At 33.9% G+C, this 12,411-nt stretch overlaps 1 protein-coding gene across 6 annotated transcripts in view; it reads left to right on the forward strand.

The window, feature by feature from the left end:
- LOC120527788 (SH3 domain and tetratricopeptide repeat-containing protein 1) overlaps positions 1-12,411 on the forward strand; it is a 69,033-nt gene that overhangs the window by 34,837 nt on the left and 21,785 nt on the right. For all 6 annotated transcript variants that reach the window (XM_039751610.1, XM_039751609.1, XM_039751605.1 and 3 more), the window contains exons 7-11: positions 1,718-1,794; positions 3,103-3,298; positions 6,219-6,346; positions 7,963-8,004; positions 10,089-11,762. In XM_039751610.1, coding sequence (XP_039607544.1) covers positions 1,718-1,794; positions 3,103-3,298; positions 6,219-6,346; positions 7,963-8,004; positions 10,089-11,762 — 2,117 coding nt within the window. The remainder of the gene's footprint in view (positions 1-1,717; positions 1,795-3,102; positions 3,299-6,218; positions 6,347-7,962; positions 8,005-10,088; positions 11,763-12,411) is intronic.

A 12,411-nucleotide genomic window follows, 5' to 3' on the forward strand; every position in this document is an offset into this window, starting at 1 on the left:
CATCTGTGTTTACTTGCTCTTCTTGATTACGCTTTTTTTTCTCTTGATTAGTTCTCTTCCAGTTTTTGCATTGAAGTGTAGCACAATGGCATATCACCTACACAGTTCACTAGTTCAAAAACATGTACATGCAAGGAACTACAAAGTTTTTATTTTATACATCTAACTTACTTTAGGTGTTACGTGTTAAAGTGTTGTGTGGACATTGGGCAAATGTTTTTGTAGCTTATTGTTATTGCATTTTCTTTATTGTCAACTTTTTTTTTTATTATTTTTACTAAACCGGCCTGCAATTGCTCCATCCTGGGTATGATGTTAATTTGCATCCAGCCCTGCATGTAGGCCCTCCAAACTACAGGGAAAAATCTGGGGCTTGGTGGCAGAATTAGCACTCCAGCCACCATAAAAAACCTCAAACTGTTCCATTCCATCTAAACTAGTGTGGTGCTGAGGTGTCACCCATTGCATGGCTGCACTTGGGTGCCAATCTGGGATCCTGAGTTGATTTGTCATGTGGTGGGTGCGGCAATGTGCTTTATCAGCACATGCTCCTAACCTCCTCCTAGTAAAGAAAATTACCAACTTCAGATAACACAATTTGAATTGAAATAAACCCTTATTGTTTGATTTTATTGTTTAATTATTTCTGTTAACATAATTGTAAAGGTAATGTAACCAAGATGTAGATTAAAGTGTAGCTGACCAATTACTAATGTGCCTAAGAACACTTTTAAAAGCATTGTTGTATGATAAATGTTATGCTGCCTTCCATGCAAAAACATAAATATAAATGCAATCTACAGTAATTGGTGGCCAGACATGCAAATTAAGAGTTTTTATTTGGCCAACTTATTCAGTAATTTTAGTTAAATATGAGAATAGGCATTTGCTTAGAAGGAGCCTGTTTAAAAACACACAATTGTACACAGCATGTACACATTCAGCTATATAACACAGTCAAGACAAGTTGAACTGCCATAGGTTGGCAATAGCACAGCACTCACAGTGCAAACTTAATGTTTACGTTGCATTTACCTTTTTGGCTAATACCTTTATCCAAGGTGACATAAAACATTTATGATACAATTGGTTGCATTTCTTTTTGTTTTTCCTATTGGAGCACAGGCAGGTCAAGTGACTTGCTCATGCTCACACATGCATTATATGCAATAAATGTGATACACAGGGTGATCAGTAACCACGGATAAAGTGTCAAGTTGTGGATAAAGTACCAGAGATTACAGAGTTTGGTATCCCACTGTTCACCAACAAATAAAGTATCTACAAACAAACAAAGGTTGGATTCTGGCACAGTTCCTAGCTGGGGTACCTACTTTGTGTGAGACTCCCATCCTTTCCTTTGTTCAGTTCTGTCACATCTTGGGACACTGGTTATTTTCTCCATTTTCAGTTCTAGTCCTTCTTCCAGTGCTGCTGAAATGGCTGCAGTTTTTCACATTACTGCAATTGGTTAAATATTTAAAAAAATTGATCTTCATATAGTTTAGTACCAGTTTTGTGTAAAAGAAAAAAAAAAACAAAAAAAAAAACATGAAGCCAATATTGTGATTGCAGAGGTTTCCTTTTGGATTATTCAAATGACAAATGATCTTAAATAATATTGTGTAAGACTTACTGTAACACAATTTTATTTTGGACTATTTTATTTCTGTCTAATATAGTTGTCTTTTTATGGGTTTTGTTTTTGTTTACTTAGGGTCCTATTCAAAAACTTTGCAGAAAATCTATGGATATGCTGCAGGAATGATCAGTTTGATTTTCCATACCAAGCAGGTAAAGATTTTTATAGTCAAGTGCTTGAATTTATATGGTTATGGAGTTTCATGTCTGTCACTTTAATTTTTAAACCTTGTACAATTTGCCAGTTGGAGAAAGTTTTTAGTTTTTTTACGTTAATCATAGCCCCTTTTTACAATGATGCATCAAACTGTGTCAGATGCTTAGTCTTGGTAGATATTTTACTAAAGAATGTATTGTTGATTTTCCTCTTGCCACAATGAGAGGGGAGAATAGATAGAAGGATAGTGTCAAGTTTATATTTATTATGCAAAATCAGCTTTGTGTTATCATCTTAACCACATCATTTAGTTACATGCTCCATGTTCTAGTTCTCCACTGTTAACAGTCTTGACATTGCCTTCCAGATGCTTCATGCTGGTACCAGTCCATTCCCTGATGTTCACTGATGTCATTATTTTTATTTTATTTTTTATTGGTCTTCCTGTACTTCATTTTCTTTGTATGTGTCTTTCATGCAGTTGCCTCTGCATGTTGTCCTGCCTTATAAGATGGTCAAAATACACACCTTCTTCTTGATTATGGACATTACATATTTCTTTTCATTCACCAGATTTAGAACTTCCTCACTTCATTTTTACTATACAAGGAATCATGTTCTTTTTATACTACCAGATTTCAAATGCTTCTGTTATCCTCATGCCTGCTTGAACTAGTGTCCAAATGTCTCAAGTGTCCTATCTATATAATAAAGTTAACGTATCATTTGATGTATCTTTTTCATATTTTTAAATTAATACTAATTGCTGTAATAATCTTTTGCATGCTGTGTAATGCACATCAAGCTATCTCAATTCCATTGTTAGTTTCTTCATTGCATTCCCCAACATCTGTTATTTTGTGACTCAGGTATGTAAATGTTCAATGTCTTTTCCATCAGTTTTGATCTTGATCCTTGGCACCAGAATGATCATTGTCTTTTTCATATTTCTCTTCATACCAAATGACTTCTCCACTTCATTTAAATTATCCTATAATTCTTGTTCTGTTCAGCTATCAGCACAGTGTCATTTAAATTATTAAAACCACTCCAATGCTACAGAAGATGTTTTTTGTCTGTAATATTGGATTATAGGGTATTTTTTTTTAATTGAAGATGCCTTTTCTTAAAGCCACAGCATTTGCTGTATTTCTAACGCACATTTTTATACAAAGGATGTAGCTCAAAGTGCTTTACAAGATGTCAAATCAGCATAAATATACATTCTAAGAAAATGAAGTTTAAATGTGTGTGTATTTTTTTTATTATAATTTATTTATTTATTTATTTATTTTTTATTCTAGCTACAGGTTTTTGCTTGGCTACTTCAGATTATGAAGCCAATGGACCAGATGAACTTAGCTTCCAGACTGGAGATTCTTTTGAAATTGTTGGCTATCTTGTTTCATGTTTGGAATGGTTTGTTGCAAAACATGAAGATACAGGTCAAACTGGACTAGTAAAGACTTGTCATGTAGCACCATGTAACTCTACCTACAAGTAAATATTCTTTACTGTATACTGTGTTAATAATGATACTTCTTATGTATATGGCACCTTGTTCAAGGGAATTATTTAGTATTATTTAATCATTTTTTTTCTATCCAGGCATTTTTAAAAGAATAGGTAGCAAATTTAGTGTAGCTGTAACCAAGTAATTTTAAACACAAATATTATACAGTCTGTAAAGTGCGTGCACACACTCTGATAGACACTGTGTGTGTGTGTATATAGTATGCTGTAAGCTTTTTCAGTTATGTCAATGGGGTATGATATGTTTTACACTGCAAAATATTTTACCTTGGATAATAGAAATGAGTAGTGTTTTCTTAGACTTAATTAAGGCTGAAAAGGTTATATTAAATATATAAATGTCATGCCCCTCAGATCATTTCATAAACACATTTATTTTTCAATTGCATCAGACTTTCTTCTCTAAAAGACTAATTTATGCTTGTAAAGCATGAAATAATGCTTATTCTTTTAAGTTAGTTGTAGTGTTCTGTAGGTCACCACTACACATACAGAAGGTGCAATAGTGAATCAGGATGTTTGCGGGGCAACATTTCATAAGAATTTTTTCCTACTGTTGGCATTTGTTACTAAACTTTTTCCTTGAATCTTTTATAATCATATATATATCTATATACACTTTGTTTTTCTTCAAACAATCAATTTCAACAATCATCTTAAGTTTTTTTTTTTTTTTTTAAATAATAATTTGTATGCTTAATGCTCAGACCTCTGATTGTGGAACATCTGTTTTGCTTATACAGTATTTTATTGTTGATTTGCCTTATTCATTATTGTTAAAAAATATTCATCTTCATTTGTCTGTTTTCATTTTCAGATGCAAATAATGAAGTGTTAACTATCTTTTTCATATTACTATGCATGCATAGTCACTTTTAATTACATGTGTTAACAGATATAAATTGCAATCATTTTATATTATATTGCACTAACCATATTAACCCATATCCAAAAATGAATCCGATTTAACTTGGAGTAACTTTTTTTTGATGTGTTTACACTGAATGAAGTTATACCTCTTGTTGAGAGATGCTGGGTTACAATCTGGCTTTTGTTTAAAAAGGTGTCATTAACTACTTTATGTAACATTTTACAAGAGGGGTCAAAATTAGGTAAATAATTGTGATCAAAAACTGTGTACTTGTAGAAAATAATAAAGAAATGTTGGCCTAGGTTAAAGTAGCAGACACCAAAAGTATCTTAAGCGAGCCTCTGTGAAAAAGTGGTTTATGCTGCTCTGTCTGTATTGCAGGATGACTATAGCATTCTGGTGGACCAAGTGTCACAACACTGTGCAATTGCAGGCCTATATGTTCAGGCCTACCTCTCACCTGGGCATGCACAGTAGTGTCTTGTCTTATGGTTTCTTGCTTTTCATCACTGAAATGTTTAATGCATTTGGCTTGATGGCAAGCAGTGGTCATGCGTCTTGATTTTTTTTTTTCGTATTCTGGTGTAAACCACATTATTTTGTGATGAAGTGTGTATCTCATATTATGGTCAGCAGATGGTGCTGCTGTCCTTCTTGTCATTGATTAGCTTGTGCAATGCAGTTCACAGCGAGCACATAGAATTGTTGTAGTCGGGAGACACAGCAACCCAGGTAAGTCTGTCGAGGGTGCCACCATCGTTTTTATGAAGTAACAGCGTCCAGAACTTACCTTTGGTTTGAGAGTGTCTGACTTGCATGTGTGATGAATTTGATCAGCTGATCTGTGCAACACAGGTTGTCGTGAGCTGTTTTCCTATGAGATACGTACAAACACATGGCGGATAGTGTGGTGCATGAAACTCTCAAGCACAGCAGACCTTGTCATTTTGCCAGACTGTAATGCCGCTCTGTTGATGAGGTTGTTTTCATGCCAAACATGCAGTATGCTTGCTTAGCTGTTTTCATGTCAACTATGTCACACTATGCATGCCACTATGCTGTGCTTCAACCGTGTCAGAGGTGCTTTACCCATGCATTTCCTGTCAGCCAATGTATGTATCTGTATCTTTGCTGCTGTGAAGAGTTAAAGTGGTGGCATGCTCTACCAATTCATTAGTTGTGTTGTGTTATTCATAGCACATTCTGTAAATTGAGACCATTTGCAATTACTAATAAAATCAAACTGAACACTGAAATTTTAACAGTTTTTTCTAGGTTTGGATGTCAGTATTAGTGGGGAAAAATTTGGACATGAGCGTCAGTAGGCTTTGCGCCCTAGGAACCAAATTACCCAAACTATTCTATAACATTTCAGTAATTATTTACTGCTCTGATGCTGATTTTTTTGATCATAAAATAGGTAATTGTGATAGCAATTAATGATAAGAATTAATAATTTATTGCAGAATTACAGTATTTGACTAATCAGCAAATTCTTATCTCTTAACAGTCTTAAGTTTCGAGTTCGGTATTTTTCTGTCCAGCCATTTTAACCTTACACCGTCCTCAGGAAATCATCACACACACACACACACACACACACACACACACACACACACGCACACCCATCATCGAGATATCGATATTTTCGGTATCATGGGAACCTAAAACGTCAAGATCAGTTAAAAACTGGATATCAAAATTTGTGGCAAATTTAAACCTTTTGCTTCTCCTTTATAGATGCTAGGTTATGGTGGGTGAGGGTGCAAAGCAAAAAATTATTTTTTTAAATATTTCTGTAAAATGTAATGTTTAAACCACTGCAGAGATGTATATTATTAGTCAATATTTAATTTTTTAGATTGTTACTGTATTATTTGAATATTGCATTATATTTTATTAAAACCTAGTTCTGATTTATTGGCTGTTTATAATGACTTACCTGACATTGCTTTCTGTTCAATTTTCCTTGATAACAGTGAGACCAGCTCTGATAGCCTTCTGTGTATTTTCCAGGCCGGCTGATGTTGTCCTTGATGAAGAACTGAATTCTCTGCTTAAATTACAAGGGCATAAAGAAGCAAATTTCATCACTTTCTTGGATAAAATATTGGAGACAGAGAGTAGCACAGTTTTCAAAATGGGTAAGTTAATGTTCTAGTAGTTGTATATGGATAAAAGAAGCATCAAAGACATTTTGCATTTCTGTTTATCTGCATATAGTGTAGGAAATATTATGTTTTTGGAGACTTATCTGCATATTGAGCTTAAATTAAATCCCTCATGTTAATTCCATTTATCACTAGGGTCCATTGAATATTTGTGAAGTATACATTTATACGTGTTAATGTTATGTGTATATTCCGAACAGGACAGGATTTATTATATAGTTCAGGTCGATGTTTGTGGGGAAAATGGTTCACCGATAGTGCACACCGTCACCTTTTTGGTAATCCATAAGTAATCATTATTGTTTGTGTAAGTACTGTATAGCAAATGTTAAAAATATACACATTTTTTCTGATTTAATGTTTCGCTGTCATAGTTTTGGGATTGGTATGAGCAGGGAAACAGGACTTGAACCAATATAGTTTGATGCAGGTGACATTTCAAACAACAACCATCTCACCATCGGGTGATAAAGTGTAGCTGTCACATAATCTTGTTATATCTTTTCCTGTAACTTTCTCTTTGGCATTTCGCAAATCACTTTTAGCTACATTCTTTGAAAATGAAGATCTAAAACGTTTTATTTACAGTTTTCTCTCCTATATGTCCCACCCTAGATATACAGGGTTGGTTGTTGATGCCTGCTTTACACTTGAAACTGCTGGAAAAGATTATAGTAACTGTAGCTTTTTTGAAAAAAGCTCAGTTACATTTAGACTCTGTACTTCTTGCTTCTTGCATTTTGCCTACCATAGAGAGATATTCATGGTAACATTATAACATTTGAAGGACAAGATACAGTAAAACACTGTCATTACCTTTTTTGTTATCACATTTTTTTTAAATATATATGGAAATGAAGATTAGCGAAAACTAAATCTAGATCCATAAACAAACATCATTAGTTAAGAAAGCCGACCCTGTACTACACAACACCCCCCACCCCACCCCACAGGATCATGTAGCCAGGAAATAAAGTCAGGGAAGGGATGACATACAGCTGCTTAATAAACATATTGTGTTGACATCAAGTTACGACTCCTATCCGTGCTGTTTCAGACCGTTTCATATATGACTGATAATTAAAAATACTGGAGCCGGGCTTATCATTAATTATAGATAGTTCAACAGCATATGAAGCTAAAAAACACAAAAAGCTAAACATCCAGCTAAAAAGCAAGATTTCCAAATATTGGGTGAAAGTGAATCAAATTGTGCAGAAATTAAACAGTCTCTGCTGAAAAGTGGAAAGAGAAAGAGCAGAGAAATCCAAGAGAAGAAAGAGTTGAGGAGTTAAAGAGATATCACATGAGAAGATAGAAGAAAGAAACTGCAACAGAGGTTGTAGAAAATACAGCCTATGTTATTAATTTTCATTTTAAACTTTCTAGAGGTGAAAAAACATTTTACTAAAGTTTAACAAATATTTCTAATTTCAAAATTTCCATCTGTTTTCTTTTAAAATATTGAAATAATGAAAACTAGCAGTAAAGATATATTAAATTAAAATGTTTAGCTGTTTTGTTTAGCTGGCTGTATAAAGTGTAATATTCCCTGCTATATTTTTTACAACTTCTGTTATATTTTGCAGATAATCTAGTGGGAACACAACCATCTGGAATGCTTTGCCAAAGTAAGAATGCGTACATTTTTACATTTTGTTGGAGATAAAATTGGTTAGACTGTTGGATCTTTGTGAATTAAACAAAATATCTTGTATTATTTAATACTAGCCAAACCGTTGCGTACCATACGCCGCATAATCAGGCCAGTTTTTTTAATGATTTTTAAGCACAGGAAGAAAATTAACATTTGAAAAATCAGTAATGTAATAAATCAGCAAGAAAAGCAACATTGTAACAATGCACGGAACAAACCAACACACAATCGTCCGTAACTGAAAACTGGCGGACCGCCATCGCTCTTGTGCTCACCTCCAACTCGTCACTTGAGTCGTTGTCGTCTTTGCACAGTCCAGATGCACCTGTGACTCACGTAGACTTTCCGTGTTCCTGCAGGAGCATCTAAGAAGATGCATGTTTGTCGCGGATGTGAATTGCTGTATGTAGCGTGTAAAACAGTTTGCTATGGTGCACGCGGTCGTGCGTCGTAACCGAAAACTCGGTTTTTAAAGACTGCTTACTTCTTGGAGTTGGTGGGCGTCACTCCTTCTTGCGTGCGCCATAGGTGACTTACTTGTCGGCGGCTTAGTGAATCCACGCCCCTTCCGGCGTGTTTTCCTTGGGTGTCTTGCCTTAGTGAATTATATATATATATATATATAGATTTTTCACCCAGTTTAAATGTGTTAATTTCCTATATAATTTAAACCTTGTGATTCTGGTTTCTCATTTGTTGATATAAAATCCTTTACTACTATGACCTATTTTTTCCAACTTATTAATCTTGGTAAAATTTGTTTGGCTTTATTTTTGCTAACACCTTCAAGGATGCCTTTCTTAATTAAAGATCCTTTTAGTTTACTTTTTGCCTCTATCCCAGTTTAATTGCCAAGGATTTCCTTCCCTGGAGGTTATGGTGCACCTGTTGATTGCTTGATGCTTCTGCGGTATTTTTTCTGAGGGTGACGGTGCCACCTGTCAATCCCTATTAGAAATAGCGCCAGTTATGTCTTTGGGACTGTATATTTGTCCCAGTGAGCCTGTCTGATTTCTCAGATAATCTCCATACCTGGAGGCCATTCCCCTATCTGGATTAGGGATGGTCACCCCAATGGAGGTAACCTATCCCAATTGCGGTTCAGCTGTTAGGGCTATGTAGTATCTAATGTGGCAGTGGAAGTACATAATCACAGAGATGCACAGTTAATAGAACTGCTAAAAGAGAGCATTTCCTGCAAATAACAGATTAATTTTGTTCATACTTTAAATTTTTGCTTTTTTTTTTGTTATTTCTTAATTTGTGTATTTGTGTTGAACATGTGAAATGTCAAAGACAAAAGGAAGGCTTATGGGAGTGAAAACAGTTGGGGTCGTTTTTGTCATTTCTGACACTGCTGGGATAAAAGTGACACCCCTGCTATAAAACATTGCCAATACAGTCGGCTCTTAACAGAATTTGGTTCATTGTATAATATTTTATAGATTTTACAAGTTATAAGTCTATTTATAGGCTGTAAGTCTATGATTGTCAAGCTTGCTTATACAGTATGAATACTTATTTTCCGGTTAACAATTTATTATTCTATTTGTTATTCATGTTTTTGTTTTTTGTGCTTTAATAAAACAGCGTTTTATATAATATTAATATATATATATATATATATATATATATATATATATATATATATATATATATATATATATATATATATATATATATATGTATATATGTATATGTATATATGTATATATATATATGTATATATATATATGTATGTATATGTATGTATGTATATGTATATATATGTATGTATGTATGTATGTGTATATATGTGTATATATGTGTATATATATGTATACATATATACATATATATATACATATACATGTATATATATGTATATATATATATATGTATGTATGTGTATATATATATGTAAAATAGTCAATTATATGAAAAACTTTAAATGGTAGGATTATTTTTGACATAGTTAAAGAACAGTTAACATGAAGCATTATGTTACATTTTAAAAAGAACACCTTTAAGCAGTAAAATTATATGCTGATTTACTGTCCTTGTATTTAATATTTACAGAGAATGGACAGATGTGCAGCAAAAAAATAGAACTGGAATTACAGAAAACAAGAAGCAATTACTGGTACATGGAATTAACCAAAAAAAGATTATGTGAAGACCAACATTTAGGTTCATCTCTTAGCTCTCAGCTGTTGGAACAGACATCAGATCAGCATTTTGTAATTGCTAACACAGACGAAGATTCTGGTGATGAATTCCAGGACTTGATAATGTTTTTAAATAGCGCCAATTACAAGAATGATTATCGGAACCTTTATGACTTCTCTTTTTCCTTTCTCAGTTCATTATTTTCTGGATATGGAACTGAGGAGGAGCTAGTAAACTACCTTGGAAAAGCAAGAGAAACAGCGAGAAAGACAAAAAAGCTCTGGGCTCAGTCAAGGATATGTTTCCTTCTTGGCAAACTGTGTGCAAAAAAATGTAAATTCTCCCAAGCAAGAGTCTACTTTGAGGAGGCCATTAGTGTGGCTAAAGGATATTTTACAGATATGTTTTTTTTAATTGCTATCTATGCAAACTTATCTGTCATATATTTAAAGCAGAAGAACAAAGAGAAATGTTCTGCAATTTTTGAACGAATCTCCGCCTTATGCTTTGGAGTTTGTAACTACATTTGTAGTACAACAATGGAATCCGAGATACTCAAACATATTTTGAAGAAGGCAATTTTGTCTGAGAATACATTTGCTGAAGCAAGAGCTTGCTTCCTGTTAGCAAAGCATTATATCTCAATTAACCAGGAAGACAGAGCTCTACCATTTATTGAAAGACTGCAACTACTGGCAGAGAACTCAAGGCATAATTCACTTCCTCGCAGCTATTTTTTAAATTTAGGTTTAATGTATGATCAAAAATGTCTTCCAAATTTATCCGTAAGCTGCTTTAAACAAGTTTCTTTACACCCCAGTAGCAAACTCACTGAATGTTTAGTAGCTGCTAGCCTTATAGTGAAAAATACACCACAGCAAAGTAATGTGGGAAAAGACGTCATATGGATTCCAGTACAGATGATTAGTTGCCTAAAGCGAATCATTTCTTTGGCTGAAAAAGCTGGTGAACTAAAGCTGGTTAGAGCTGTCCGCTTGTGTTTATCACAGTTGTTTCAATATTATAAGTTGTTTAACAAAGCAATACATTACTTGCAACAATTTACAGATAGTACTTTTAACAACAATTCTGTTCTTGGAATAGATAATTTACTTTGCCTTGCATGGCTACACATTTTAAATGGGCAGTTTGGGGAAGCTTTAAATATTTTGGATGAACTTCTGCAATGTCCAGGTATGAAGAAAGGTACTCTACAAGAAGGAGCTATATATAATTTGCATGCTATTGCACTGAGACACATTGGCAGCATAAAGCATGCTATGGACAGTTACCATAAAGCCCAGCAGATTTGTGAATTGTTGGGATCCAGGCAGAACCATGCTGTAGTACAGGCCAATTTAGGCTTTCTGTGTATTACTGCCAAATTCATGGGACTAGCAGAGCTCTATCTAACAAAGTCAGTGAAACTTTTTTCTGAACAGCAGAACAACATCTTTGAAATTCATTTCATTAAAGTTTTGCTTGAAGTTGGACTCTACTATGTTGGCCAGAATCTGAAAGATAAAGCAAAGTTCTTTTATGAGTGGGCATTGCTTATAGCTATAATGGGCAATCATAATGAATGTAAGTATGTAAAATGTATTAACAATTGGAGCATATCTTTTGTAACTTTAATTTTTTAAACTTGTTTTCATAACAGCATATTGTGCATTTACATATTTGCTCTCTTTGAAAAATTATGTTCACAGCTACAGTACAAAACAATAATAATCAAATATAGTTTTGCTCTGTAATGTAACTTATGAAAAAACATTGAAACTTACAGTAAATAAAGGTACTCCTATGATAAAGAGGATCCTCCTAAGCATAATTTAGAGAATTGGGAATGCAGTGTTATAGTCACTTTTATACTGTTTATTCTACAGAAAAATGTATCCAAATAATAAATCATTTATGGTAAAAAAAAAAAAAAAATCTGTTAGATTAACAGACTTCATGCTCTTTGAAAGGGGCAATACAATATTAGGAATTATTAGCTGCTGACTTGACAGCACACAATCAAATGTCACAGTTGTCTTTTTAATGAATGCAGCATAGCAAATGAAGCACTCTTTTTGTTGATATACTTTATTCATTCTGGAGGGGAAATTGCCTTTTTGTATGACCTTGGAGGTCACAATGCAAGGGCAGCCACTGTACAGCGCCCATGAAGCAATTGTCAGGTGAAGGGCCTTTCTCAAGGGCCCAACGGATTAGGATCCCTTCTAATTTG

Source organism: Polypterus senegalus, chromosome 4, assembly GCF_016835505.1.
Source record: "Polypterus senegalus isolate Bchr_013 chromosome 4, ASM1683550v1, whole genome shotgun sequence".
Classification (NCBI taxonomy): Eukaryota; Metazoa; Chordata; class Cladistia; order Polypteriformes; family Polypteridae; genus Polypterus; species Polypterus senegalus.